At 49.5% G+C, this 26,167-nt stretch overlaps 1 protein-coding gene and 2 long non-coding RNA genes across 5 annotated transcripts in view; 2 read left to right on the forward strand and 1 right to left on the reverse strand.

The window, feature by feature from the left end:
• The first annotated feature begins 61 nt into the window (after positions 1–61).
• On the forward strand, positions 62–11,982 carry LOC118144968 (uncharacterized). Of its 2 annotated transcripts, XR_013521296.1 has the most exons (4): positions 62–128; positions 1,957–2,244; positions 2,771–2,903; positions 4,745–11,982. It is a non-coding gene; the product is annotated as an uncharacterized LOC118144968 (long non-coding RNA). The 2 variants fall into 2 exon arrangements; XR_004729971.3 differs by having other exon boundaries at positions 2,771–11,982.
• A 7,105-nt stretch (positions 11,983–19,087) lies between these two features.
• On the reverse strand, positions 19,088–24,398 carry ZFP36L1 (ZFP36 like 1 zinc finger CCCH-type). 2 transcript variants are annotated; one of them, XM_054240091.2, is made up of 2 exons: positions 24,219–24,398; positions 19,088–21,884 (listed from the first exon to the last, which is right to left on the reverse strand). In XM_054240091.2, the coding sequence occupies exons 1-2, from the start codon at positions 24,273–24,275 to the stop codon at positions 20,925–20,927; spliced, it is 1,017 nt and encodes a 338-aa protein (XP_054096066.1). In that variant the 5' UTR covers positions 24,276–24,398; the 3' UTR covers positions 19,088–20,924. The 2 variants fall into 2 exon arrangements, with proteins under 2 accessions (XP_054096066.1, XP_078191357.1); XM_078335231.1 differs by lacking the exon at positions 24,219–24,398 and adding an exon at positions 22,030–22,373.
• Positions 23,073–26,167, forward strand: part of LOC118145160 (uncharacterized) — a 42,520-nt gene continuing 39,425 nt past the window's right edge. The window contains exon 1 of the long non-coding RNA XR_013521297.1: positions 23,073–24,061. This is a non-coding gene — a long non-coding RNA (uncharacterized LOC118145160). The remainder of the gene's footprint in view (positions 24,062–26,167) is intronic.

Below are 26,167 nucleotides of genomic sequence, written 5' to 3' on the forward strand. Positions count from 1 at the left end.
AAACAGCTTATTGTGATGCCAACAAAGTGCCAGGAGCTCTGGTCCATCCCCCTCCTAGCCCAGAGCTCCTCCCTTCCAGGAGACACAGGAAGGGAAGTTCTAGTTTCCTTGCTTTCTCGGAAACCCAGGTAAGCCAGATATGGGTACATGTGTCTGAGAAGGAGGGAGCACAGGACCAAGGAGAGGAAGGGGGCTGCAGGGAGGAGTGCCCTTCCAGAGTCTTAGCCTCTCTTCTCACCCTGCTCCAAGGCTGCACACAGCAGCAGATCCCGGTACAAGTTCTCAGTCCTGGAAAGGGGAAGGAGAGAGACAAAGGGTCAAGGTTAAGACCTTGGGAGTGTATGTGGGTGGAGGCAACTGAAATTCCTCAGCCCTCTCCCTTTTCACAGCTGACAAATGTGAAAGCCTTTGTAAACTGTGAAACATCACTGAAATGTGAAGTAGTGCTGTGGTTGTTGTGATGATGATGATGATGATGATTATTTACTCTCCCTTTTGCCCCAGGATTCTGCCCAGGTTCTCACCTGATGTAATTCCGTGAGAGTCTCAGAGTGACCCTGGCACCTAGCATGAGTCAACCCTGGAGCTCGATTTCTCTTAAGGGTACAGGGCCTGGTCACATGTCCCAGCTTGCAGGGAGCTCTGTGTTCTGTAGCATTTTGGGTGCCATGTCTCCCCCTGCCCTCCTGGCCAGGGACTCATCCTCTGGTTCCACCCACCCAAGCCCCCATCTCTCCCAAAGCCACATCCCATTCGCACTTTCCCTGAACCCTCTCCCAATCAGCTGGAGTTAGCAGGGGCCTGCCTGGTCTGAACCCCTCACTGATAGAAAGGCCAGGGCATCTGGAGGGCTCTAGGGCTGGCTCTCAGCTCTGGAGGAAGCCAATGGTCTCCCTTGCCCAATACCTTCATGCCCCAGCCCTTTCTCCCCAGGCTACTACAGTCCCCTGGCTACCCCAGCATGGAGTCCCACTGCCCTGTCCCTACTGTGGAGCCTGCCTTAGGCAGCACCCCAAATTCCAGGCCTTTCATGGCTTCTTCAGCACCTCCCAGTCCGGTGACCCATCCTCCCAAGCTCTGCTTTCCCCTTAGAAGTTATCACCCGGTTACTGCAAGGCCTCAGCAGATGCTTAGGAAGCACCTGGCACTGTGGTAAGTGATAGGGGGATATCAGTTTGGACAGGCTTCTCACCTTCAGGGGAGTTAGAGAAATAAAATGAGTACCTGGAAGAAGAAACACATTCAAGGAGCCAAGGTCCTGAGCAGTGCTCTATATTCAGTGGAGTTCAAGGAGTCTGGAGTTCTATGGAGTCCAGAAGTGGGACCCAGTGCTTCATGGAAGACGAGCTTTGTCTGTGCAGAGAGGACAGGCTAGATCTTGCTGCCCTGAGACATTCCAGAGAGATAAAGCTCTATCCTGTTTGGAGAAGACCTCCAGGGCTGGCGGCTTTGCTGCAGCCAGAACAATCCAGGCAGGTGGCTTTCCCCTTTGGCCTCTGTCAGACACAGTGCGTGCACTGTGGCCTAAGCACCTGCTTGTCCCCGGAAGATGGAGAATAGCTGGTCACCAGCCTCACTGCAACCACCCTGAGTAGACCAGAAAGAACTGCCGCTGCTGAGAGACAAGAAAACCAGCCAAGAGGGGCCTTTTGAGAAAGGGCTGAGCAGGCTACAGGCACGAGGCACCCACTACCAGCCACTGGTCTCTCTGACTTCCAGACACATAGTTAGCTACCAATACAACAAGGGAACAGACGGGAGCTGTCTGGGGCTCTGAGAGAGACAAGAAAATCCCAACTTTCTGTGTAGTAGGGATGGCCCAGGTTGTGAGAGGAGGTGGCCTCACAATCCCAGCGCCAGGGAGCATGTCCAAGGCCAGTTCCTCTCCCACCCTGTCCTCTCTCCCAAAAAGGATCTCACTAAGCATCTATGCTCCCTCTCTCTGCATGTCCACAGCACACCTCATCAATGTGACTAGGGATGCTGTGGCAAGTCAGGGCTCCGGCTTGGCTTCAGGGTCCCATGGAGACAGGTCCAGCCGTGCTTCAGCCCTGGGCTCAAGCCATGGAAGGGAGAGACGCGGTCCAGGGGCAGGAACGGGAAGAGCTGCTGGACACCCAGAGCGTCATCACCACAGCAGAAGGCAAACTCCAGCCCTGCCCGCCACCTCCACTTTGCTAAAACAAGCCAGAGAAGAACTGCAGGCCTTCCCAGAGGACCATCACCTGCCGGCCTCCCTAGCAGGTCTGAACGCAGGCCCCTCCCTGTCTACCTACCGCTCTCCTCACTCCGTAATTTCTTCTACCTCGATTTTTAAGCATTTTCTTGCCTGTGTAATAATTTCACCTTTCATGCCTGTTAGTGCTGTTTCTGAGAGAAAAGGGACTGGGTGTAGTCATAGCTGCACCCCTGGTAATATCCACAGACACAGAGTAAGTCTCAGGAAATGCTTGTTCCAAGAGTGCCTGGGCTGGGCAAGTTCGAACAAACCCCTGTGCTCCCGGCTCTTTCCAAAAGCTATTACCAAAGCACCAGATCCTTCCACCATCTGCACTGAGAGTCCTGGAAACAGGACCCCTGTCCACCCACGTTGGAATCCTCCTTGCCTAGTACTATGGCTGGCACATAACTGCTATTGGTATTCATTCATTTAATGTGTATTCCACGCCTTCCATCATGTATGTCTTAGAATGCTTTCTACACAATGTCTTTGATTTTTCAACCACAACTCTGTAAGAGCCCATAAAGTGAGTATTCTCCTGTTTTACAGCTGAATAGACCTGGAAAACTGAGGCAAGGAGAAGTTACAGCTGGAAAACTGAGGCAAGGAGAAGTTAAATGCCTTGACAGAGGCCATCCAGTGTGTAAGAGGCAGAGGCAAGATTCAAACCCAGGACTCTCAGGTACCAAGCCAAGCTCTCTCTTAGAGACGGGCTGCTTCTCCTGCCTCAGGGTAAAAGCTACTCTCATCCAGACATTCAGCCTTGGGCTACAGTGTGTGTCACCTCAGGGGAAAGTCCGTTTCTCCTGGAAGCCAGGGAGAGGTCTCAGGGTGATCCAGCCTGGAGCTTTCTATCGCCCATGTTGGGAGCATGGGAAGCGGGTGTTTTTCTTCCTTGCAGCCTTGGTGGCAGTTTCCTACAGTATATCCGCACTGGAGAATGACAGGAAGAAGGCGCTTCCGGCTGGCACAGGGAGGAGCCTGCCTCTGCCTGCCCTACAGAGAAGGGATTTTAATTTTTTTTCTTTTTGCTCCAAAGTAGCAGCCACTCTGCCTTGCCCTTGGACAGGGAACACAGGAGAATTAGGAAATGATGAGTTTGGAGTAGTTATTACATTTGTTTTTAATACAATTGATTAAGTTGATATAATTTTGTATTTAACAATGGCTGTGTTTAACAGCTGTTTCCAAAATGCCTGAAAATTGAGCACTCAGCACTCATGAACCAATATTATGTAGGACCAATTACTTCTCAGCGCTGTTGTAAATCCAAATACGATAATGTCAGTGTTCACCAGCAGGTTGATGGAAGCAGCTGTGTGACCTTGGACAAGCTTCTTAACCAGTATAAACGGTCTTGCACATCTGTAAAATGAAGATAATAGGATGTATATAGGTAAAGAACCCAGCGGGGGTAGGCTGGGTGGGGTGGCTCATGCCTGTAATCCCAGCACTTTGAGAACAAGGTGGGTGGATCACTTGGGCCCAGGATCACCTGGGCCCAGGAGTTTGAGACCAGCCCTGGCAACATAGGGAGACCCTGTCTCTAAAAAATATAATAAAGTAAAATGAAAAAGAACCTAGCTAGGGTGGGACAAGGGTGACAACAGCACTCACAACGGACCAGGCACTCGGTCTCAGGGTAAGCAGCTGAATGCCTCCTTAAATTGTATACAGTAGGCCCCTCACTTGCCTGACACTTGTCTGAGCTCCACTCTTGGCACATAGTAGGTGTGTGCTATTATTTACTACAAGAGCTTCAAGGTGGGTGTAACCTAACAGTGACATCAAGATGAGGAAAGTTATCTATGAACACATGAGAAAAACACCAGTGCAGTACATTATCCTGGGGCATATGGTAGATACCCAGTGAGCCTTTCAGGTAATGAGGGTTGTATTTCAGCAATAACCCCCACAGCCTGCCAAGGAGACATAACTAGAAGATTTAGGGCTGTCTCTGGAAACACCAGTGGCAAGCAATCATTTCTTTGCATTATTTTGAAAGATAAAAAATACTAATCTTCAAAATGTACTTTCTGCTGCATAGTAGGTAGATATCCACTGTGAGATTGTTCTCCCCTAACAACGCTTCTAGTGAAATTGACAACGGGGAAAGCTGGGCCTGTTGACTCTGTGGCTTCCCTAGTTTCCTGACACAACACTGGGCACCTACCACCCGGAGTCGGTGGTTGAGGGAGAGGAAGATGCTAAGATGCTGGCCCTATGGGGGCAGGGGAGGGCCGTATGGGCTGGAGGAGGTGAGATTTCACTCATTGAGGATGTACAGAAGGGGAATTGGGGTTGATGCCTCGAAAAGGATGGCTGGAAAATTCTGAAAGTATACAGTTCAAAGGAGTCAACTCTCAAATCTCTTCCCTAAATCACCTGCTTTTAATGCGATATTTGGGCAGATTCAGGATTAATAGTGAGGTATTGTGATAAGAGCTTTGGATTTGGAATTAAAAGGCTTGGTTTCTACCCCTTACTACTTCCATAACCTTGGGCAAATCATCTGACCTTCAGAAGCTTCACTTCTCCATTTGTAAAGCCGGGACCATTGTGAGGAACAGAAGAAATGAAGGGTTTTCATGTGAATGTTCCCAATGGCCATGAACTGGTTGACCATTTGAAAATCCCCAGTCAATGGTGCCAAGAGCCAGGAAGAAAATTCCACTGGCCTCCAAGATGCATCAGGAGCACCCAGGTGAGGGTCATTCATGCAGATCAACCTTGCCCAGGAATATTTCAACTCAGCACGCTTAGTTCACATTCAGCTTCCCATGTACTGCTACTGCAAGAACATTTCTGCTTCCTGGACTGGAAGGAGGGGCTTCCATTACAATCACTGCAGACTTGAGGTCTGACTGTCAACGATGATCCAAGCCCTTTAGCAAGTCCACACCACCACGGAGCAAGGGTAGAGGCCGGAGGCTTGAAGCCTTTCTTCACCTAGAAGTCTAGCTCCCAAGTCCGGGAGGATCTCCTCCCTCTGAAGGGGAGCTGGCCTTGGATCTCATTCCTCCCTACCCTATCTGGGTTTTTAGATCCGGCCTTGGGAGAACCCTTGGACTTGTTCTCTTCCAAGCCTGATGGTGCCTCAGGAACACAATGGGGTTTTACACAGCAGCAGGTTAACTAAGAAAGAGAAGTGAAGTGAAGGAGAAAAGACCAGAGACCTTTGGAAGGCTGGCAGATTCAACCAAACATGAGCTGTGGGGCAGTGGGGAGGTGAGTGACCCAAAGGTGGAAGTCTCCCTCAGGCAGCCCAAGGGACAGACCATGGCTGGACATCTCTCTCCCTCCCCATGTCTCTACCGGAGCTATCACTCCACCCAAGGTAAACAGCAGAGCCATATTGTTCACTGTTTCAAAGCTGTTTTACTTGGCTTTTTATAAGTGTATTTCTTCCATGTTTTATGTGGGGAGGGAAATTAATACCTCCTGGTGATGCCACCTGCATTTGAAATAGCTGTCATTTTCTTATGCTCGAAAGTAAACTTCCTTTAAGGATTGATAAACGAAGGAAAGTAGTAATATCCTATGTTATACGCACCTGGTTCTTTCCACAAAAATATCTTTTTTTAAGGAAAAAAATTCTTATTAGATAAGCAAGTACAAATCTTTTGGAAAAGAATAAACTGCTGAATTCCAATAACATGTCTTTGACTCAATCTAACTCTCAGATTGGCTCTTTTCAGCTCTCCCACCCACACCCAGAGGTCACTGCTTTCTTAAAGATGACCAAGGCATGCTGTAATCCCAACACTTTGAGAGGCCAAGGTGGGTGGATCACTTGAGGTCAGAAGTTCAAGACAACCCTGGCCAACATGGAGAAACCCTGATGCTACTAAAAATACAAAAATTAGCCAGGCATGGTGGCAGATGCGTGTAATTCCAGCTACTCAGGAGGCTGAGGCAGGAGAATCACTTGAACCTGGGAGGCGGAGGTTGCAGTGAGCCAAGATGGCACCACTGTACTCCAGCTTGGGCAACAGAGCAAGATTCCATCTCCAAAAAAAAAAAAAAAAAAAAGACCAAAGCGAAGGACAACGTTTAACAGAAAGCGTCAGTGGAGAAGGTGCTGTAGGACAGAGTTTCCCACACTCCAGCCAACAGCTTCTGACTCCTCCTGTGCCTAAAATAGTAGAATAAACACTGGTTTTGATTGTCCACCAGATCACAAGATGCCTAAGGGCATGCGCATGTGGTAGACTGTTTGCAAAAATGACTACAAGTGTTCCTCTTCCTGTATCTATCCTCCTAAATATGACTTTGTAGTTTCTCCCACTGAGAGGTGGAGTCTATTCTTGAATCTGAACTGGCCTTGTGATTTGCTTTGGCCAATGGAATGTAATGGAAGTAATGTGCCAGTTCCAAGTCTAGCTCTCTGAAGCCTTGCCTGCCCACATTCATTCTCTTGGAGTGCTGCTGCTACCGTGAGAACAAGCCCCACCTAGGGCTGGGGGATGAGAGACCATGTGGAGCACCGATAAGCTGTCCCAGCCGAGGCCATCTTAGACCACCAGCCCCAAACCCACCTGCCAGCTGACTGCAGATATACAAGAAAGCCCAGATGAGGCCAGAAGAACCAGCTACGTTAGCCCAGATCAAATTTCCCACCCACCAAAGTGTGAGCTAAATAAGTGGTTGTCACTTTAAGCATTAATTTTTGGGGGTGGTCTATTATGTTGCAAAAGCTAATGGACACAGGGCAGATGCAGCACCTCTGTCAAGCGTCTTGGCCTCCAGGTGTGATGCTCAGCCCATATGAAGAGCAGATGCTGTTGGTGGCCCACCACTTCCCTTCACCCTCAGCATTTCAGCACATGTCTGTCCAATTCCAATTGCCAGTCCCTGTACCTATGCCTGCGGGCTCTCTCTAGCCACCCTCACAGAAGGTCAGAAGTGTCAAGTAGCCCTCAACCCAGGACTGAGACAGTTAGTGTATAAATACCCCAGCTCCCTCACCCCTTGGATGTGCTGTTTCTGAAGCATGTGTCCTTCACTGGCTCCCCGATCTTCCCAGCAGCATCAAGGCCAGACACCCAGAGTGATAACCAACTAGATACAAACCCTTTACTAGCTGCCTTCTCTTTCTGACTCACTTTCCCTGTCACCTACTGGTGCTTCTTGAAATCACCTCTCAAACTACTTCCACTCAAATCCTTATTTGGGGTTTGCTTCTCAGCAACTACAACAGATGGGCATCAGAGATGGGGCCACCACTCCAAGCCATTGCTGTCATCAAGCCCATTACCACTGGGTTTTGCTACTTCTTCCACCTCAGTCAGGAAGCAGCTGCCCACTAACCCATTCCCACTGCCCCTGGGCACAAGCACCCTGGGACAGCCCAGCACGAGGTCTGCAGGACTACTTCCTCCACCATCTGTCTTTGTAAACAGTTAATGCTTTGTCCTTCACTTTCCAACCCCCAGCTGTCTCATTTCATGCTCTGGAGGATGGAGAAGGAAAATCTTAGAAAAGAGGAAGAGCCAGACTTGGAATGAAAAGGTGTGGAGCAATCTGGGCTATCACCACCTGTCCCTTTCAGCCTACCCAGATCTGGCAAAAGGCCCAACCTAAGCTCCCATCATGATGTGGTACTCAGAGGAGAGAGTTCAGCAAATACAGCCCCAGCCTCCCAGGGATCAGGGGTTGTCTGCCCAGCACATATATTCAAAGGTACTTACTGAGTGCCTGTTACCTGCCAAGCACTGCTCTGGGTGCTAGGGGACAGCAAGGAATGAAACAGACCAAAGCCATTGTTCTCATGTAGCTTATATTCTGCTGCAGAGAGACACACACACACACACACACACACACACACACACACACAGTACATGTATGTATCAGCGCAGGCCAGGGGCATTTGTCTTACACAGAGGGAACAAAAGTGAGCATGAATTCTTAGGTCAGGCAGGCCTGCATTCAAAACCTGTCTCTGTCCTCAAGTAGCTGTGTGACCTTGGGCATGTTGGTCAACCTCTCTGCACCTGTTTCCTCCTCTGTGAGGCCGGGAATAATAACTACCTACCTCACAGCGATGTTGGAAAGATTAATGAGGTAACACATGGCACATATCAACCCTTACTGCATCTCAACTATTAGGGCAATTCTTGAGGTAGTGCCTCTGTTATGTAACCTGCCATGTTTCCCTCAGACTCAGCTGGCACAGGATCCCAGCGGGGACGGACAGGCGTGAGGCTGGTGGGCTCCATTCCTTCAACATGGCCACCCTTTGCTTGCAATCCATGAAAAAATAGGCTTTCCTATTGTCTGTTTTTTTTTAAAAAAAAACCCACACAGCCCTCTTGAGCTTTCATTTTTTCATATTTTTGACAGAGATATGAGTATAGAGAAAAATATCTCTAACATTGGAGGAGGGGAAGTCCTGGGGACACATATGGAGTAGCAGGGACTGGGGCAAACTAGAGAGCAGAAGCCCATTTTATTAAAAAAAAAAAAAAAACAGATACTATTTACATCCACGTGGCTGATGCCAAATGGGAATATGAGCCCTCTATGGCCAAATACCCCGGTTTTCCTAGAGACACCAGAAATCCGAATCATTATTATTTTTAAATCTTTTGATTTTTAAATGTTGGCTCAAAGTATTTACAAGTATTGTGTAGAGCACAGTACATTTTAATGGGTCTGTAGGCTGGCTCCACCCCTGGGCAGTGACTTTGAGATGTTCTCCTTTGTCCTGTCTGCTAGGAGCAGTCTGAGTTCTTCTGATGCAGGAACACCAAGATACACAGCTCCAGGGAGTGACATTTACATTTAATTATTTGAGTCTTTGTGACTCAGGAAAGTAAGCAGGGTTCCTCTGATACTCCCAGAGTCAGGCCAATGTGAAGCTGTAAGAGAACGTCTCTCCAGACCAGACGCTGCCCTGGGTCTCCTCTTGCTCCCTAGCATTCAGCGTGTCCCCCAATTAGCAGGATATGGCAAGTTGTACTATCCTCTATTTGCTCTCAACTCAGTCTTTTATTGTATCCCTATTTGTACGGATTGTACAAATTTGTATGGATTGCATCGTATTGTATCCACAGGACAAAATCTGATACACCATCTTCATTGTGTTAGTACCCAATACCCATCTACATATTGACCGACTCATCACAGAGGTCATTCTGAGTTGGTTGCTATTGTGTGTGGCATTTGGGTAATGCTTCAGGACTCAGAAGAGACGGGCTCTTCCAGGAGCATGCAGAAAGAGGAAAATAACATTTCAAAACAAAATTTACTTCAAAACAAAAAAATTAGCCATCTCTGTGCCTTCCGCTTCAACACATCTACCATTCAGTGCCATCTTTGAAAGGGTTGTTTTAACGCTGTTATTAAGAATAGCTTATGGCCGGGCACGGTGGCTCATGCCTGTAATCCAGCACTTTGGGAGGCTGAGGCAGGTGGATCATGAGGTCAGGAGTTCAAGACCAGCCTGACCCACATGACGAAACCCCGTCTCCATTAAAAAAAAAAAAATGGAAAGAATAGCTTATTTTGCATTTTCTCACCAGTAAAGTGGAATCATCCAGGCTTACTAGCTGTCTCCTAGTAAGAGAGAAGAAAGAAAGTATTAATTGATCCCATTTATAAAGTATATTTAAAATCAGAGAAAAGTAGGTATGTTGTGGCTGAGTTCACTATTAGGTGGCTAAACCTATCAGGAAAGAAATCCTCAATTGCTAATTTGTGCCGGGGTTGAATCATCTATATTTAACCTGATGATTATTTAATTAAATAGTTCCCTTGGAGTCTCTCTGTACTCCTTATAATTTGTTATACAGAATACAATAGTAATTCATTTGCGCTTGCATAATATTTACTCTTTGCTTCCCAGGGCTATTCTTTTTTTTTAAGTTTCAACAGGCCTAGAACCCCTAATAAAAGAGAGTTGAACAAACAGTTTGAGAACAAAGGAGTGAGTACAAACACAGAGTACTTGAATCACAAGATAGTCCAGCTGGAAGGAGCCTTGAAGATAACTTAATCCAACTCTCTCCTTTTACAAATGAAGCAACTAAGCAACTGAGACCCAAAAAGGTCAGGTGACTCACCCCAGGACAAACAGCCAGCGAGGGCCACATGTCCAATTCCTAATACTCACTCCACTACTCATTAATCTCAGGACACCACAGCTCCCTCCAGCACCCACAGTCAGCTTTCGAAGGGCTGATCCCTCACAATGGTGGGCTCTTAGAAGCTATGATGCCGGCACCAAGAGCAAAATCATCCATTCAATAGGTAAGTGCCTGCTGAGCGCCAGCCATCAGTGTTGACAAGAAATAGAACCATGAACAGGAGGCCAGGCGAAGTGGCTCACACCTGTAATCCCAGCACTTGGGGAGGTCAAGACAGGCAGATCACTTGAGGTCAGGAGTTCAAGACCAGCCTGGCCAACATAGAGTGAGACTCTGCTTCAGAAAAAAAAAAAAGAAGAAAAAGAATTAACAAGAGCCCAGGCACCTGCCACACCAGATTTACCTTCACGCTGGGTATGATAATGACAGACGAGTCAAGAATTAAATGAATTTGGCACTTTCTGAGAGTAATAAATATTGAAATATGAAACTAGAATGGTAGATAGAGAGTGAGGAGGAGGTGGCTGCTTTGGACAGGATGTCAGAGAATCACTCTGCAATGTCCCCGACCCAGGAGAGGGAGAGTCGGGTGGGGGGACACCTAGCTTTTGTTTGAACATTACTAACAACAGGAAGTCCACCACCTCCAACAGCGAGCTCAGTTTCTTAAAAACGTCTTCCCGGGAATGAGCCAAACTCTGCCTCCTGTGACCTCAAACTTCCGTAAGTCATTCTCGAGCGTCACAGAAACCAGTCAGCTAATAGACATTAAGCAGCAAATGCAAAGCGCATCCTAAATGAAGACAGTTGTTGCAATGTTTCAGTTTGAAATAACGTGTTTGGGAAAATACAACATACCAAGAGAATGACTTACATGTTCTCATCTAGCCTACAGTTCATAAAAGTGTTTAACACCACCACTTCAAAGATGTTCAGACAGCCAGCTTCTAGAGTCCTAAACCCGTCTTTGTGAGTTACCTGACATCAGTGGCAGGACACACCAACTCCCCTTCCGTCTATAACTCCAGTTGGGGTTTTATGGCATCAACACTACCAGTTCCGTTGCTCTGTCATTCGGCATGGCAAAGGAAATTTGGCTCTGTGCATTTTGCTTTCTAAGATATTCATGGAATCATGGAATAAACTACTCTTTGGCCCCACCCTCTATTCCATAGAGAAGCAAATGGAAGCCTGAAGGTTCATCAGCAAGCGATGGCCAGGGTGGAACTTGCTCCCTTCAGTCTCCAAACTGGAGGTAGCTGCAGCATTGTGTAACCCCCAGGTTTGCTTGTATGTGGGGATGAACTTCCAAGCCTCTAGGGATATTTAGTGCATACTTAGGAAGAGAAAGCTCAGCTCCCTAACCCCCTTTCACGTGACCCTGCACTCCAGAAATCTTCCCAGAATGTCCAACCACACGCAGCCAAAGGGGTTTCCCTTCGAGTGTGGGCGCATTGGGTTGCAGGTGTCATCCATCGTGTGGGAAGATGCAGCTCCTGCTCTAAACCAACCCAAAAGCTAAGGATGCACAGAGAGAAGCAGGGGTCAGGGACAACACCAAAGCTGACACTATTGTAGCTTTTACCCAAGTCTAATGGTCTGACTGAACCAACTGCCTGGCTGCCCCTAATGCCTCAGAGCCCTCTAGGCTGCCTCAGTAAAATGGTTAGTAACAAAGGAAGAAACACTCCTTAGGAGACAGGCCTTCCTGAGCCAATGAAGGAAGCCTCAGAGCCCTGCCTCCTTGCCGGGGGTGGGGGGGGTGGGGGTGGGGGGGCGGAGCAGGGAAGGATCTGAGCACTGGCTGTGCTGATCTGGCCATGCCTCCTTTCTCCTCCCTTGCTGGCTTCTGCTGCTGGCTGGAGCTCTGAGAATCCACCATTTCCCCTCTCTGACCCCTAATACTTCCTTGAATGGAGAGGAACTGCTAGAACGCAGTTGAATCATAATGGACAGTATCTCCCAGAAAACAAGGCACCAAAAGAGGGAACACTAACGCCAGCTGCCATCCTGGTGCCTTCTATAGCCGGCCCCAAGGTCACAAGTTTCAAGTGGACTATAAAGCTGGGAACTGATTAGAAAGTAATCAGCTTAGCCCTTAGAAGGCTCCCTCTTGATCACACATCACACCCCTCAGAGTGATAAAATATGGTTTCCTCCAACCCTAACCATGCAGCAGCACCGTTGAGACCAGGGGTGGTTTCAAAACCGCTGCTGCACTCAAAGGTGAGCCCAACACAGTTTCCAACCCCATGTTGCACCTGAGCTCTTCCATTTGTAAAGGAGGCAGAAAATGAGCCCAACCTCTACTCACTACCCCAGGCCCCTGGGCTGCAGAGAGGGTGACCAGATGGGATGGAGACGTCTCAGGACTAAGAGGAGAAATTCTCCTCCATGACTATCAGTCCCCAGGGGAAGGTGAATTTCAGAAACTGGACCTGTTAAACGATCCATGCCATTTGACATCTGCCTCCTTTGCAAGTGGAGGCTGACAGCGTGGGTGTTGCAGTCCAACAGACCTGGGTCCTGGCTCAGTGGTATACAGCTGTGTCATTGGGAATAGTGACTTGTCCCTGAGCCCACCTTTTCCCGTCTGTAAAATGGGGCTAATGATGGCACTGACTCGCAGTTACCATCAAATATAACCATGTGACAGAGGCCCAGTGCCCAGTGTACATGATAAGTCTTAACAAATGCTGGTTCATATTGTTATTTTTACTATGGAAATTTGAGACAACCACCTATAACACTCATACCACATGTGAGTTTGAGGCAGAAAATTGAGAGCGTTAGCCAAGGTGGCAAAGCACCACATTTTGATACTCAAACATCTCCAGAGAAGGGCTCTGTCATTCTGAGGATAGCAAGCGGCTCCCACACTCTCAATATAACCTTTGTCTAGGTCTTATCATTTCCAGAGCTCCTTCCTCTCCATCTCATCTGATCCTCGCCACAGCCCTATAATGTGGGCAGGGTGAGTGTGCTTCCTGTACCCCACACGTAGAGGAGAAAAACAAGTCTCAGAGAGGTTAAGCAACTTGCCCAAAGTCAAACAGCTTGAAAGTGGCTGAGCAGGATCACAAATCCGGGGCTGCCTGACAGGGCTGGAATGAAGGTAAAGCAAGTCAGATGCCTAGTGTGCGAAACTTCAGGAGACACTCACTTGTAAGACCCGGAGAATTTGAGTGACTACCTTCTCAAATTCTGCCCTGCTGTCTGACCTTGGGCCTTGGGCCCTGCCCAGAGCACTGAGGCCAAGCCAACTGTGCAGATGCGGCACTAAGGAGGTCAGCCCAGCAAGAACTCACTCCCAGCTCCTTGGGGTGGCTGGAACTACTGTCTGAGCTGAGCATCTCCCTGTGGAGCGCCAAGAAGAACCACTTCCCAAAAATGTGAAATGGAACAGAGGGTGGAAGTGGTACTGTGACAGCCATATAAGCCTTTCATGCACCCTGAGCTTCAAGGCCAGGGAAGAGGGGCTGGGCCAGGCAGTCCTTCCCCAAGGCTCCTCTAAGCCAGTCAGGCCCGTCAGAGGCCTCACAGCCCTCATCAACCCAGGGGAGGGATGGGCCAGGAGAGGCAGGCAAGCAGCCCACAGGGGTGACTGCCAGGACAGTGGCCTTTGGATGCTGGCCCACCAGACAGTCAAGTCTTTCCTCTCTCCAGCTGCTCAGAGCCCAGTGAGCCCCCAGCTCGGCCTCCCTTTACCTCCCATAGAGTGTGGGAGGTACCAACTAGAAAAGAAGCTTATTTTAAATTTGCAAAAAGAAAACCTTCTTTTCTTTCTTTTTCTTTCTTTTTTTTTTTTTGAGAGAGTTTCACTCTAGTTGCCCAGGCTGGAGTGCAATGGCCCAGTCTCGGCTCACTGCAACCTCCGCCTCCCAGATGCAAGTGATTCTCCTGCTTCAGCCTCCCGAATAGCTGGGACCACAGGCACACGCCACCACACCCAGCTAATGTTGTATTTTTAGTAGAGATGGGGTTTCTCCATGTTGGTCATGCTGGCCTCAAACTCCTGACCTCAGGTGATCTGCCTGCCTCGGCCTCCCAAAGTACTGGGACCACCAAGCCCGGCCAAAAGAAAAACTTCTCTAATGTAGATGATTACATTTACTAATTAGTCAACTTGCTTGTGCCTGGATTACTGTGAATTTAGCTTTCCTGCAGAAACAGCACCTGTTCACTGAGGATCAGTACAAGGTAGTAGGGAGCAGTGCACACTTGAGAGCCATTAGGGTGGGATTCAAATCCCACGTCCCCTGGGCAAGTGACTCACCTGCTCTGAGACCATTTCCTCCTTCTATAAAAGGGGACTAGAATAGTACCTGCATTCTCCAGTAGCTGTTATTACAAAAACCAGCCACAATGTATTAAGTGCCTATAATGGGCCAGGTACTGAGTTTTTCTTCTCCTTACATGTATTATTTAACACTCATGACAACTGCATAGGTTCGTGTGTTTGAAGTATAACTTACAGTGAAGTGCTCACATCTTCAGTGCACAGCTCAGTGAACCTTCATGTGTATACTCTATCTTCTAATCAAATCTCAATCATCATAGATCAGTTCTGCCTGTTTATGAACTTCATACACATGGGCTTATACGATATGTGCTCTTTGGTGGCTGGTTTCTTTCGCTCAACTTTCTTTTTGCAATCATCCACATTGTTGTGTATCAGTTATTTGTCCTTTTATGTAGCTGCATAGTATTCCACGGTGTGACGACGCCACAGTTTGTTTACCCATTGAGCTGGTTGCCATCATCTTCATCATCACCACATCCTATTTTGCAAATGATGAAATCGGGATCTGAACTTCTTACTAAGTGTTTAGCTTAAAGTCACAGAGTGACCTTGAAGCCAAACAGGGACTTGAACCCAGGTCCCTGTAACTCCAAAACCAGCTCCTTAACCTGGACAATAGAGCCTCGCACAGCCCTGGAATACTGGAATTGGCAGAAAGGAAAGCTGACCTGTGTGATGATGAGCTCCTTCTCCCTGAGGTACATTTGGAGTTGGGGGCAGCTACCTGTCTGGCTCAAGGTGCTGAGAAAATTGCCTTAGTTTTGGCCACTGCCCATATTTATTTTCATTGCAACCCAAGCTGATAGCTCAGGTGAAGTCATCGCTCACAGCCCTGTACTTTGACACCAGGGCTTTGCCAGCGTTTCAAAACAACTGCAAATAGCCTCAATGTGGAGGAGGCATCCTTGTCCACTGACCAGCAGCTGGCCCTCATGGGCAGCCCTGCCCAGGCTCCTCAGAGTCTAGTTTCCTCTGACAGTAACTCAGCTGTGTGGGAGTCCCATCTGTGACTCCCACAGAAAGCACTGTAGGCCACGTTTCTCAACACCAGCCTTACCTATCATGAGGTGAGACCCTCAGTGCTGACCTAACCTCAAGAAAAGGCTCAGGTTTTGCCTTGCTTTCCAACCTTCAGTATATCTGCCTGCGGCCCAGCAGGCCAGCGGCAGGCCTTAGAAAGGCCACCTGCAAGGAAGCAAGGGGGTGACCAGGGGCCTGGCTAACCTCCCCACCTCCTCCCCCTCTGAACTCAGGTAGCCTCCAGTCAGTCCAGCCAGACATGATTTAATGGTTGGCTACACACAGGGATAGAAGACCCCGGGGGAAGAAGGGCATGGGGCCAACTCCCCGAGGCAGCCCCAGGGCATCCTTTGGTCTGTTGATCATTAACAGAAGCCACCTCATGGCAGGCAGAGAAGGGGAAAGTCCAAGGGGATGGCCTACCTCCTCCTCCCAGACTCCATCTCCAAATGTGCCAATGCAGGGCCTCATGAGAGGTGAGGTCATGGCACTCAACATAGGGGGTGTGTGTAGAGGCATCTAATCCAACTGGTTGCTCCTGTGTTCATGCAGAATCTCCACAAAAGGCCAAGGGAGAGGGCAACTAACACTGATCGATTTGTAGTTACTGTGTGCCAGGAGCTGTGCCAGCGTCCCAGCCTACAACTCTCTAGCATGGTGGTGAAACGCAGTGATGGAGGGTGATGGAGCTCGCCTGCCTGAGTTCAGATCCTGACATTGTCTCCCTGTGTGACAAATTAGCAAACTTCTCTGCACCCCAATTTCTCCATCTGTATAAAGGGAATAGTATAGAGCTTCCTCCATGGGGTCATTATGTTCATTCAATGAGTTAATACACAGGAAGTTCTTCGAGCACTACCTGGCACTTACGAAAAGCTGTCATGACTAATGGCTCACTTGATCTCACAGTAACCCCTTGAGATACAGGTGAAAAATCCAAGGTTGAGTCATTTACCCAAAGCACAAGCTAGAGATGGGGAGCTGGGATTTGAACCCTGGCCCAAAGGCTCCATTCAACACTTCTTCCTTCATGCCCTGGATCCTTCCCCTGCCATGACCCACTCAGCCTCTTCAGTAACCAGAGTTTTGTGATCCATTTGACTGTAAAACCCATCTTTGAACTGACCCACAATCTCAGCTGGCCCTCAGTGCCCTCCTTTCATGAGTGTCACTGTACTATAGCAGGCCTCTAGCCTTCCTCCTGACAATGAGGCCTCCAGGCCAGGAAAGGCATTGCTCAGTGGCCACCATAGCTCATTTCTTTGAGCTGCTCCAAGGGAAGACCTTCATCCAACAGCCAGAGAGTGTTGCAGGACCAGCAGCCACAGAGACCCTGCCCATCCATGGCAGACCTGGTGCAGGCCCCTAAACCCAGCCTTCAAGATGCCCTATCCTCCAGAGTAAGGGGTGGAGAAGAAGGCCTTGTGCTCAGGATTGGCCTGGCCTTTCCTGACTGACCCGCTTCCCTCGTGAAGACCCTCCCTTCAGCTCCCTCGGCATGGTTTCTATCCTTCCCAGATGCAGAGGAGCTCAGAGATGGGGGTTTCTTGCCAGCTCTGGGTTCACACCTCCTTGGCCTCCTTGCCAGACTAGACTACAGGGCTGCTGCTGAGACCCCTTCTTCTAACATCCTGGAGAAATAATGGACCTGAAAGAGTCTGCTGTTTCCTTTCCCAAGGGCCATCTCCTCTAAGGACTCGATGGTACACAATCAGACTCTTGTGGCTACCACACATGGGCCTGGGTGACCTAAATTCCAGCCTGAGTGAGTTCCCCAGGGAGACACTTAGGTGGGGTAAAGGGTTAAGGCCCAGGACATGGAGCTTCCCCACAAGATAAGGAGTTTCCCCTGAGCTTCACAGTCAACCCCCACCCTCCAAGGCCTCCAGTAGTCAATGTCTCTATCTTGGTTATCTAAGTCAAAGGACTGATTCCCATAGAGGAAATTGAGGGGTGGACAGGAGGTATGCCCGGGCCTCTAGGAACCTAACCAGGATCACTGTGAGAGGGGAAGTTAGACGGGTGTCTGCCACATGCTCAGGTATGCCTGCAGGGAATGAGCTCAAGGCAAATGATTTTTTGCTTTTACTCCAAGAGGAAGATCACGTGCCACCACCACCAACCACCACCACCACCTCCACCCACACACAAAGTCATTTCCTCCTTAAGGGACAAGAGGTCTTGGTTTACTCCAGTCCCAAGAAGAGCTGCTTTTCTCCTCCCTATACCACCAACTCCTGCCCTGGAACAGGTAATTGTCTCTACTTTCTACTTCACCCCACTGACCCCCAGTAGCTATCTGCTGAACCAGGAAATGAGTTGTGAGTAGAGGTAGGTCTTCGAGTCTCAGGGACATCCCTGACCTGCCCAGTGTTCTGCTGCAGACCTTCAGAAGAAGCCTGGTGGAATCACAGTGGGAATTCAGCTGAAACCCCAAAACTTACTGGGTGTAAGGAACCAAAGGCGTGAGCCTCAAATGGCAATCTCTGCCTCTCCCCAAAGAGGTCCTCCCTAGGCTCAGACTCAAGATTTTTAGAAAGTTCCAACTTCTCTGGCAGGTGAAATGCTACCTCTAAGTGGTTATCTGGCCTTGGTGGGGGTGCTTCTAGCCAAGGAGACCCCACCCTTCCCAAGACCACAACACAGCATCTGAGACTTTGCACAGCATCTGAGACTGTAATTCAGGTGGTGGGAACCCTTGGGGACTTGCTGTGTTTGTTGGCCGGCATTAACACTCACTTCCCCTTACCCGCCCTCCAAACACAGAAGCATGGCAAATCCAGTCCGTCCTCAGTTCTTGTGACTGAGGCCCTCACCCCGCTGGCTGTTCTCTCCAAGCAGGCAGTGCTTCCTTACACCCACCACAGGTGGTAGGTGCTGAGAGGCTAGGACTGAGGTAAATTTCCTGTAGAAAAATGAGCCCAAGGCACCCCAAAAAAGAACTCACTCAAATCCAAGCTTGCGTGTGTGCCATGTGGTGCTAGGTCCTCCTTAATCATTTGGGCAACCGAAACACCAGCCAAAAGAATGAAGAGTACAGGCTGGGTGGGGCAGACATTCAAAAGGTTTTGAATGTCAAGGCAGGTTTCCCCAAAAACCCTGAGCCTTGGCTCCCCAGAACCGCTGAGGCCACACAGGTGTTGGCAGGACTGGGCTGGGCCTGTTGTTATTCAGCCAACAACACTGGGCAGTCTTTTCCGAAGTAATACAGCAGGAAGTACAGGCTCCTTTGCAGAAAACCTCCACACACACAACCCCCCCATCCCTCCCACCCGACCCCCAACCCCAGCTCAGTAAACTGCCAGCATCAAGGAAGGGAGCTAAGACTTAGCTGTAGGGATAAGATGCAACACAGCCTTCTCTCCCCCTCCCCCACCCCTCCCCAGGACCTGCAAGGGGAGAACCCTACTGGCAAAGTCAAACCAAAACCAAGTAAAACCAGCTCCACCATCAATGTTTCTTGAAAAACGGGGTTTATTGATTTTTAAACTGCAAATAGTCGTTACAAAAAGTTTTTTTTTCTTTTAAATAAATTCACACAAAGAAAGAGAAATAGAAAGCAACGGTAGTGACCAGCAAGAGGAATAATAATTACATTCATCTTAATGTGTGTGTGCCAGTTCTGTTTACATTAACATTGGAAAACTCCAGACCTGGAATCCAGAACCTCAAATCTGTGAGTGGAATGTCTTGAGATGGGCACGTGGAAGTCAAAGGGTTTCTCTTTTTTTTTTTTCCCTTTTAGAAGCTATACATAAAAAGTTGTTTTCCTTCTGTACTGTCACAGAACTTTTACATACATTCTCAGTCCTAGTCATGAAAGGCCTAAAGAGAAAGAAACTCAATTTGCAGTCCAACACAAAGGGGGGAATTTCTAAAATAAATAATCCAACAGTTTTTTGCATTTTTTTAAATTAATTTTTCATTTTTTTAAAATAAAATAACCAAAAAAGTGTAAAGTTACAAAAAAATGTCGTTGAAGAATAATATATTAAAACTGTGGAAAAAAAGGAAAAAGACACGTCACAAAATTTTAAGATTAATATGAAGATCATAATTTAACATAAAAGAATATATTCTATGGATTTGTCATCCCGATAAATATGAACAAAATTAACAAAAAAAAGCATAGTTTGGCAATAAATACGTTTTGATAAGTTAAATAAGCTTTTTTATATTGATGTGCAGTGACAAGCAAAATTTTTGCTCTCCAATTTCTGAAAGTTATATGAAGTTTAAAACCCAGGGAAGAAAGCATGGCGTGAGTGCTCTAAGGATAGACCTACGGTATTCTAGAGCAAAACCATTAAAGCTACTTCTACAGGAAATCGTTTTACACAGATACTGTATGTGGAATGAATACCATTAACTGCTCACCCCTTACATTTTTTTTTTTTTAGCTTTTCTCTCATTTTTTTGTTGTTACTTTTTTAAAAGATGTCACATATGAACTGGGGAACTTTAGCACCAAAATCAAGTCTCTCATAGTCCATCTAGCTTCCCCTTCCTCCCCACTTAAAAAAAGAAAAAAATTAATCACAAAGTCCCACTTAAGTCAAAATCTTCATCCGCTTTTTCAGCCTTTCTTCCTGCAGACCTACACAAACCCAGGCAAGATTAGTCAACAGGGGTTCAGATCGGGAAGAAAAAGGTTTTGAATGTCAAGATAGGTTTCCCCAAAAACCCTAGTCTGGCAACAACTCTCCCAAGGGGCTGGGGGGGTCAGGTGGAGAGGTGACACCGGGAAGAGGGGAAGAGTAAGTGAAATCAGGGAAGGTGCAGTTGTGTCGCCAGTGGAGGGGGCTGCTGGTTCCGGGTCTCCACCTCCCCCATGGGCAGAGGCTCCGGGAGGCCCACGGGTGCCCTCTGGCGCTGAAGAGGTAATGTAGTCACAGTGACAAAGTTAGATTACAAGGCACTAAGTTGCTTCTGTAAACTGTTACTGCTTTTTCTTTTGTGATTTGGCACTTAAGGCTTAAGCCAGAAAAAAAAAAAAAGAGGCATCTACTGACAAAATATGGGACTTGTCTGTTATGCGTGATAAGTGGGCTATAAAATCCAGGGAGGGGGTTTCAAGCCAGAAGAAGCTACTGACAAATTGACTTGTCCTTATGTTAGGTGGGGTAATGATGGGGAGAGGGAGGGGACATTCTGAGGTGCTGGGGGAAAGGGGTTGAGCTTAACTTTGTTAATGTAGGACTTGTGGGGAATCAGATGGGTAGGGAGAAGAGGGTATGGGGTGTGGGTGCAGGGTAGGGGTTGGAGTAGGCAGGAGGTCCCTCCCTACCCTGGCTTAGTCATCTGAGATGGAAAGTCTGCTGAAGATGGGCAGGCGTCTTGAGTTGTCCAAGGTCGGGGAGTCTGAGCCACTGTGGCTGCTGCTGGAGCTGCTCAGGTAGCCCTCCTGGTCCGAGAGAGAATCCTGAGGGCTGGGGGGAGAGTCAAACATGTGAGGGGACTCGGACATGGGCCGGAAGAGGAAGGTGGTCGGGGAGCCACCCCCGGGGAGCCCCATGCTAGGGGCAAAGAGGCTTGCCAGCTCCTGGCTGGAGAAGGCAAAAGGGTTATTGGTGCCATCGGGCAGGGTAGGTGAGCCCAGGAGGTCATCGGCGCTCAGGATGGGGGGTGGGGTGATGGACGTGGGGCTGTCCAGCAGCCCGGTGGCAGCGGCGGTGGCAGCGGCACTGGGAAACCCAGCAAAGCTAAAGCTATGCTGGAGGCGGGGACGGTCAGCGGAGAGGTCCCGGGCCCCGGCCAGGGCACGGCGCTCTTCTGCGTTGTGGATGAAGTGGCAGCGGGGCCCATAGGGGCAAAAGCCGATGGTGTGGAAGGTGCGGCACAGCTCCGTCTTGTACTTGGGGTGGCGGGTCAGGCTGCGGAGCTCGTGGATGCCGTGTGCGAACTGACACTTGTCCCCGTACTTACAGGCACCGTTTTCCTCGAAGGGGCGGCACAGCTCCGTCTTGTAGCGGCTGGAGTTGACCTGGCCGCTCCCGGGCTGCTTCTGGGTAGGGAGCAGCCGCTCGCCCCCTTCCGAGAAGGAGCGGTCTCGGAAGCGGCTGTCCCGAGAGCTCAGAGCGGGGGCTGGCTCACTCTTGAGGCTGCTGAGGAGCTGGTTCTGGTGGAACTTGGAGCTGGGCAGGGTGACGGAGTGCCTCCGAGGGAAGCCCCCACCAGCAGGGGTGCCCACTGCCTTTCTGTCCAGCAGGCAGCCCCCTGCACTGGGTGCACTGTAGTTGAGCATCTTGTTACCCTGGAGAGAGAAGAGAAAGGATGGTAAGGATGGAAGACATCTACAGCCCTCTCCACAATCACAAACGCCGCCTGTCTCAAATAACCCATCTCCACCTTTGCTCTAGCAAGCCCCCTTCCCTCTCTCCCTCCTATAGACCATTCACCTGGGTTTATTTTGGCCCCATGCATAAGAAACCACAAAATCCAGACTGTGTGACAAGCACCCTGCTCCATGCCGACTCCTGCAGTGCAACCCCCATATCCTCTGTCCCCAAAGCTACCACTTTAATCTGTAAAGTTCAACTTCCTTACTGCCCAAATAGTTTCTCCAACTCAAAATATCTCAAACAACCCAGACCTCTCCAGATTACCCTCCCCTAACAAAACAGGTAAATCTGAGAGGAGACTGTTATAGGCTAGGTTAGGTCCCCTTCTAATCAGTCCCTGCTTAATTGATACCCCCTCCCTCAAAACCCAGCCTAAGAGGACTCAACTTCCTCCTTCCTTTGGCAACAGGTTTTCAGACTGCCTTTGCTTTTTCTTGTGGGGAGGAGCTTGGGAGCCTGGTCTGAGGTTGGGGGAGACAGGGAAGTGATTCCTGAAAATAAAACTCATTGCCCTAAGTTCCCGGAAGAGGTATTTTCCACAATGATCTCTCTCACAATTCCCACTCATGCCCAGCCCATCCCGTCCCCCTTCACTGTGAAGATGCCTTTGCAATTAGTCTTCTGGCTGCAGGAGCAGGCTTGGATAAGAGCGCCAGTGTTTAATCTTTAAGCAAAGCTGCAGATGGAAAGAAAAGGAAAGCACCAACCCCCCTACCCATCTCCCAGTCAATAGCAGATTGGGGGTGGTGGGGATGGGGGCAGAGCCACCAACGGCAGGTTTCTGGTCCAATGGGATCCTGATCACCTGCCCAAATTGTACCCAAGATTTGGAAAGGGTGCAGGTCGGGTACCTAGGAGTTAGTTCCCAGCCCATGTGGGTGTCATTTTGCAAATTCTAATGTTGGTCCTTTAGGCTCAGTGGGGGGGGGGGTGGGGATCGCGAATCTGTAACTGCAACCACCCCACCGAGAGGATTACAGGAACCCAGTCGAGAGCTGGTTCCCAACAATGAGGTTCATTTAAAACCCTCATTCATTTAAAAACCTCCCCTGAGGGGGGAGGGGGCCAAAGAAAAAAATAGATCAAAGAGCGGGAGAGTCGGGAAAAGAAGGAAGAAGTGTTGGGTAGCTCTGGCAGCCAGGCCGGCAAGTGGAGTTTGGGAATATGCAGGGAGGAAAGGAAGCTGAAAAATTCAAACTTTAAAAATGTTACTCTTCAGCTCCTCGGCGTCCCTGCACCCCAACCCTGCAGCCCTGGGGCCTTGGCAACTGCACCAACAGGAGCAGCAAGCTGGGAAAACAGAGCAACATGACCCGACGTGTTAAGAGAAGGTAAAAACACTTCAGCAATTAAAAGCAGCCCAGCAGCTTCGCCCTTTTAAATTGGGAGGAGGAGGTTGGAAAGAAATTTAACAACATCCATTGGCTTCTGCTATGTACGTTTAAACCGCAGTCCTGGAACACTCCGACTTTAGAACTTGCTTTTTCAACACTGGCTGGCAAGCAACATGTTTTAAGGAGGCCCCCATTAAATCCTTACTCCCGGGACTCTAGAGTTCAAGCCAGCATTTTGCCGCCCTCCCCTCTGCCACCCGCCACCAAAAATTGACCAGCCGCAACGACTCGGCAACACAGGTAAGCAGGTCAACTCCAATGCCTCTTTCACCCCAAAGTTTGCTGCACGATCGGCTATCGCAGGAAGAAGCCCAACGGAGCTAGGGCGGACTCCAGCACCACTGCAAACTTGTTCTGCAACATCTTTTTGAATCACAACTTGGCCTCCTTCTTCCTCGCATATCCCCAGCTCCCCCAAAAGGGGAGGAAAACGTCGTCCAGAGACTCACTTCCCCGAGGGATCTCCCACTCCCAATCCCAAGGGTCAGCAATGCTGCTGGACAGATCTAGGGCGCACACTGGGAACCCATCAGACCAACAGCACGTTACGTAAAAAAGAATCGCCCCAAACTTGCCCCAATCCCAGCCCTCCTCCCAAGGCCCCCGGGCTGCCTCGCCAAGCAAACGTCGCCCCTCAAAACTCTAGCCTCCGGATTCGCCCGTAGACCCCGCCAGAAACGGTTGAAACTCAAAAGGTGAGAAGGACGGGGCCAAATTCCTTCAAACTTGGGAGAAAAAAATCATCTCGCTGCACCACCTTCCCCACTGCCTTCCGAGACCCAAACTTTTGGGGGTTCTTTTTTGAAGCAAAAGAAAAAGTTTTTGAAAAGCAAATGCTCCGCCCCACTTTACCTTGCATAAAACTTCGCTCAAGTCGAAGATGGTGGCAGACACTAGGGTGGTGGTCATCCTGTGCGCTCGCGCGGGCCAGCGGCGAGGATCTGGTGTGTCTCGAAGGTCCCGGTGAGGGGAAGGCGCAGCCTTTCGGGTCTGGAGTCCCACACGCCAGTTCCCAGCGCCCCTCGCCTTTCTGACTCCGGAGCTGCGGCGCGCAAAGCCCGATTTATAAAGTTTCAGATTTGGTGGGCCGGGAAAGGAGGAGCTTTAAACTTATTTAAATGAGGAAGAGGAGGAAAAAGAAGTTGATTGACACTGGAGTTGAATCAGCCATGCGGTCAGGCGGGGCGGGGGAGGGGAGGAGAAGAAACTTTCAAAAGGAAGAAGGGGGAGGGGAGACAAGAAAAGAAGGCGGAAAAAAAAAACCCCACTCCGAGCCGCTCACAACCTTTTTTTTTTCTTAAAGAAGAAGTTTCGAGTCGGCTGACTTGGCTACCCAGCGCTTCAAGCGCCCCTCTCCGGGACCGCGCGGGCGCAAAGCGGGAGGGGCGCGCCCCCTCCTTTGTCAGCCTCCGAGCGCGGCTCTGACGTCACTCATTCCACTCCCTCCGGGGTTCTTGTTGTGGTGTTGTTGTTTTTTGTTGGGCAGGAAGGCGGGCTCGACTTTCTCTTTTTGCCAGCAGGAGCTGAAGCCCGTCCTTAGCGCCCGGGCCGCGGTTTACATGTTGAGCCGGTGGTCCCCTTGAAACTTCCCCAAGTGTCTGCACAACTTACCTTTTCCCGACTTCTCTTACGCACTCGGCTTCCCTCCGCAAACCCCGCAGGCCGAGTACAGTAGAAATTTGGGACGCACAGAACGTTCAAGTCTAGGGTTTTATGTTTTTTTTTCCAGCGGGGCGTAGGGTGGGGCGCGGTGCCGGGGGCGGGGGGGGGACTAGGGAAACTTTTTCCCCAGGAGGACACGGCCTGGCGGGCGCGAGCGCGGCAGTTTAGCGCGCCGCACGCGTCCACACTCGCGCTCGCTTTGCAGCCGGCGCTCTCCGGGTGTGGGCGGGTGGGGGGCGTCGCAAAAAAAGATTACAGCCCGGGCCGATTGTTTGTTTTACCAGGCCTAGGCGTGGCGTTTCTTTTCACGCATCCAATCTTTAAACTTTTGGTAAAGAAAACCCTAATCCTTCCTGAATGCCCTTTCCTCCCAGAAAAAGCCCACCAAGCAACTCACTACTTTCCACGCGCGCCCTGAAGTCTGGGCGGCGCCACAACACTCCCTCCTCCTCCATCCTCCCCACACACACCTCCAGACTCTAGAACAATGAAAAAAGTTTACTTTGATAAGAAGGAAGGTAAAAAGGTGGACGGAGGCGGCACTTTTATTGTTGCTTCTCTCGCCCCCACGGGAAAGTGGAACATATGGCTTGTCACGCTGTGCCGTTTTGGCGGGAGGTGGGGAGGCGGACATGGGAGCCAGGAAAGCTAAGGGCCCGCAATGGAGCATGACTCCCTTGAAAATGATAAAATATATATTTACTGTTATGTTTGGATGCCACCCACCCAAATATAAAGTTAACGTGTCCCCTACCCGCCCCTTGCGCCTTTGCCCGGGTGCTGGCGTGATGACCCAGGCGGAAGTCGCAGGGCCGCACTTCTTTCCGATTTCCACGCGGGCCTCGCCGCCCCCTCGGCCCTCGCACGTTTCTTCGCAGCACTCTAGGCCGCCGAGTCTGTTATGAAATCCGGTGCTGCCGAGTGGCTAAGATTGAGTTCCATTGCGATGTAATTAGGTCACCCCATTATGAACACGTTTCTTTGGAAAGGACGGGGCGGGCCGAAGAGAGCGCTCGAGTCACACTCTCACCACCCCCAACACACACACACATATATTTTTTTTTTAACTGCATTTTTTATTTATTCGTCAACCTCTGGGCAAACCCAGCGAAACCTTCCAAATCACAACTGTTTGAGAA

This window comes from Callithrix jacchus, chromosome 8 (assembly GCF_049354715.1).
Source record: "Callithrix jacchus isolate 240 chromosome 8, calJac240_pri, whole genome shotgun sequence".
In the NCBI taxonomy this organism is placed as follows: domain Eukaryota; kingdom Metazoa; phylum Chordata; class Mammalia; order Primates; family Cebidae; genus Callithrix; species Callithrix jacchus.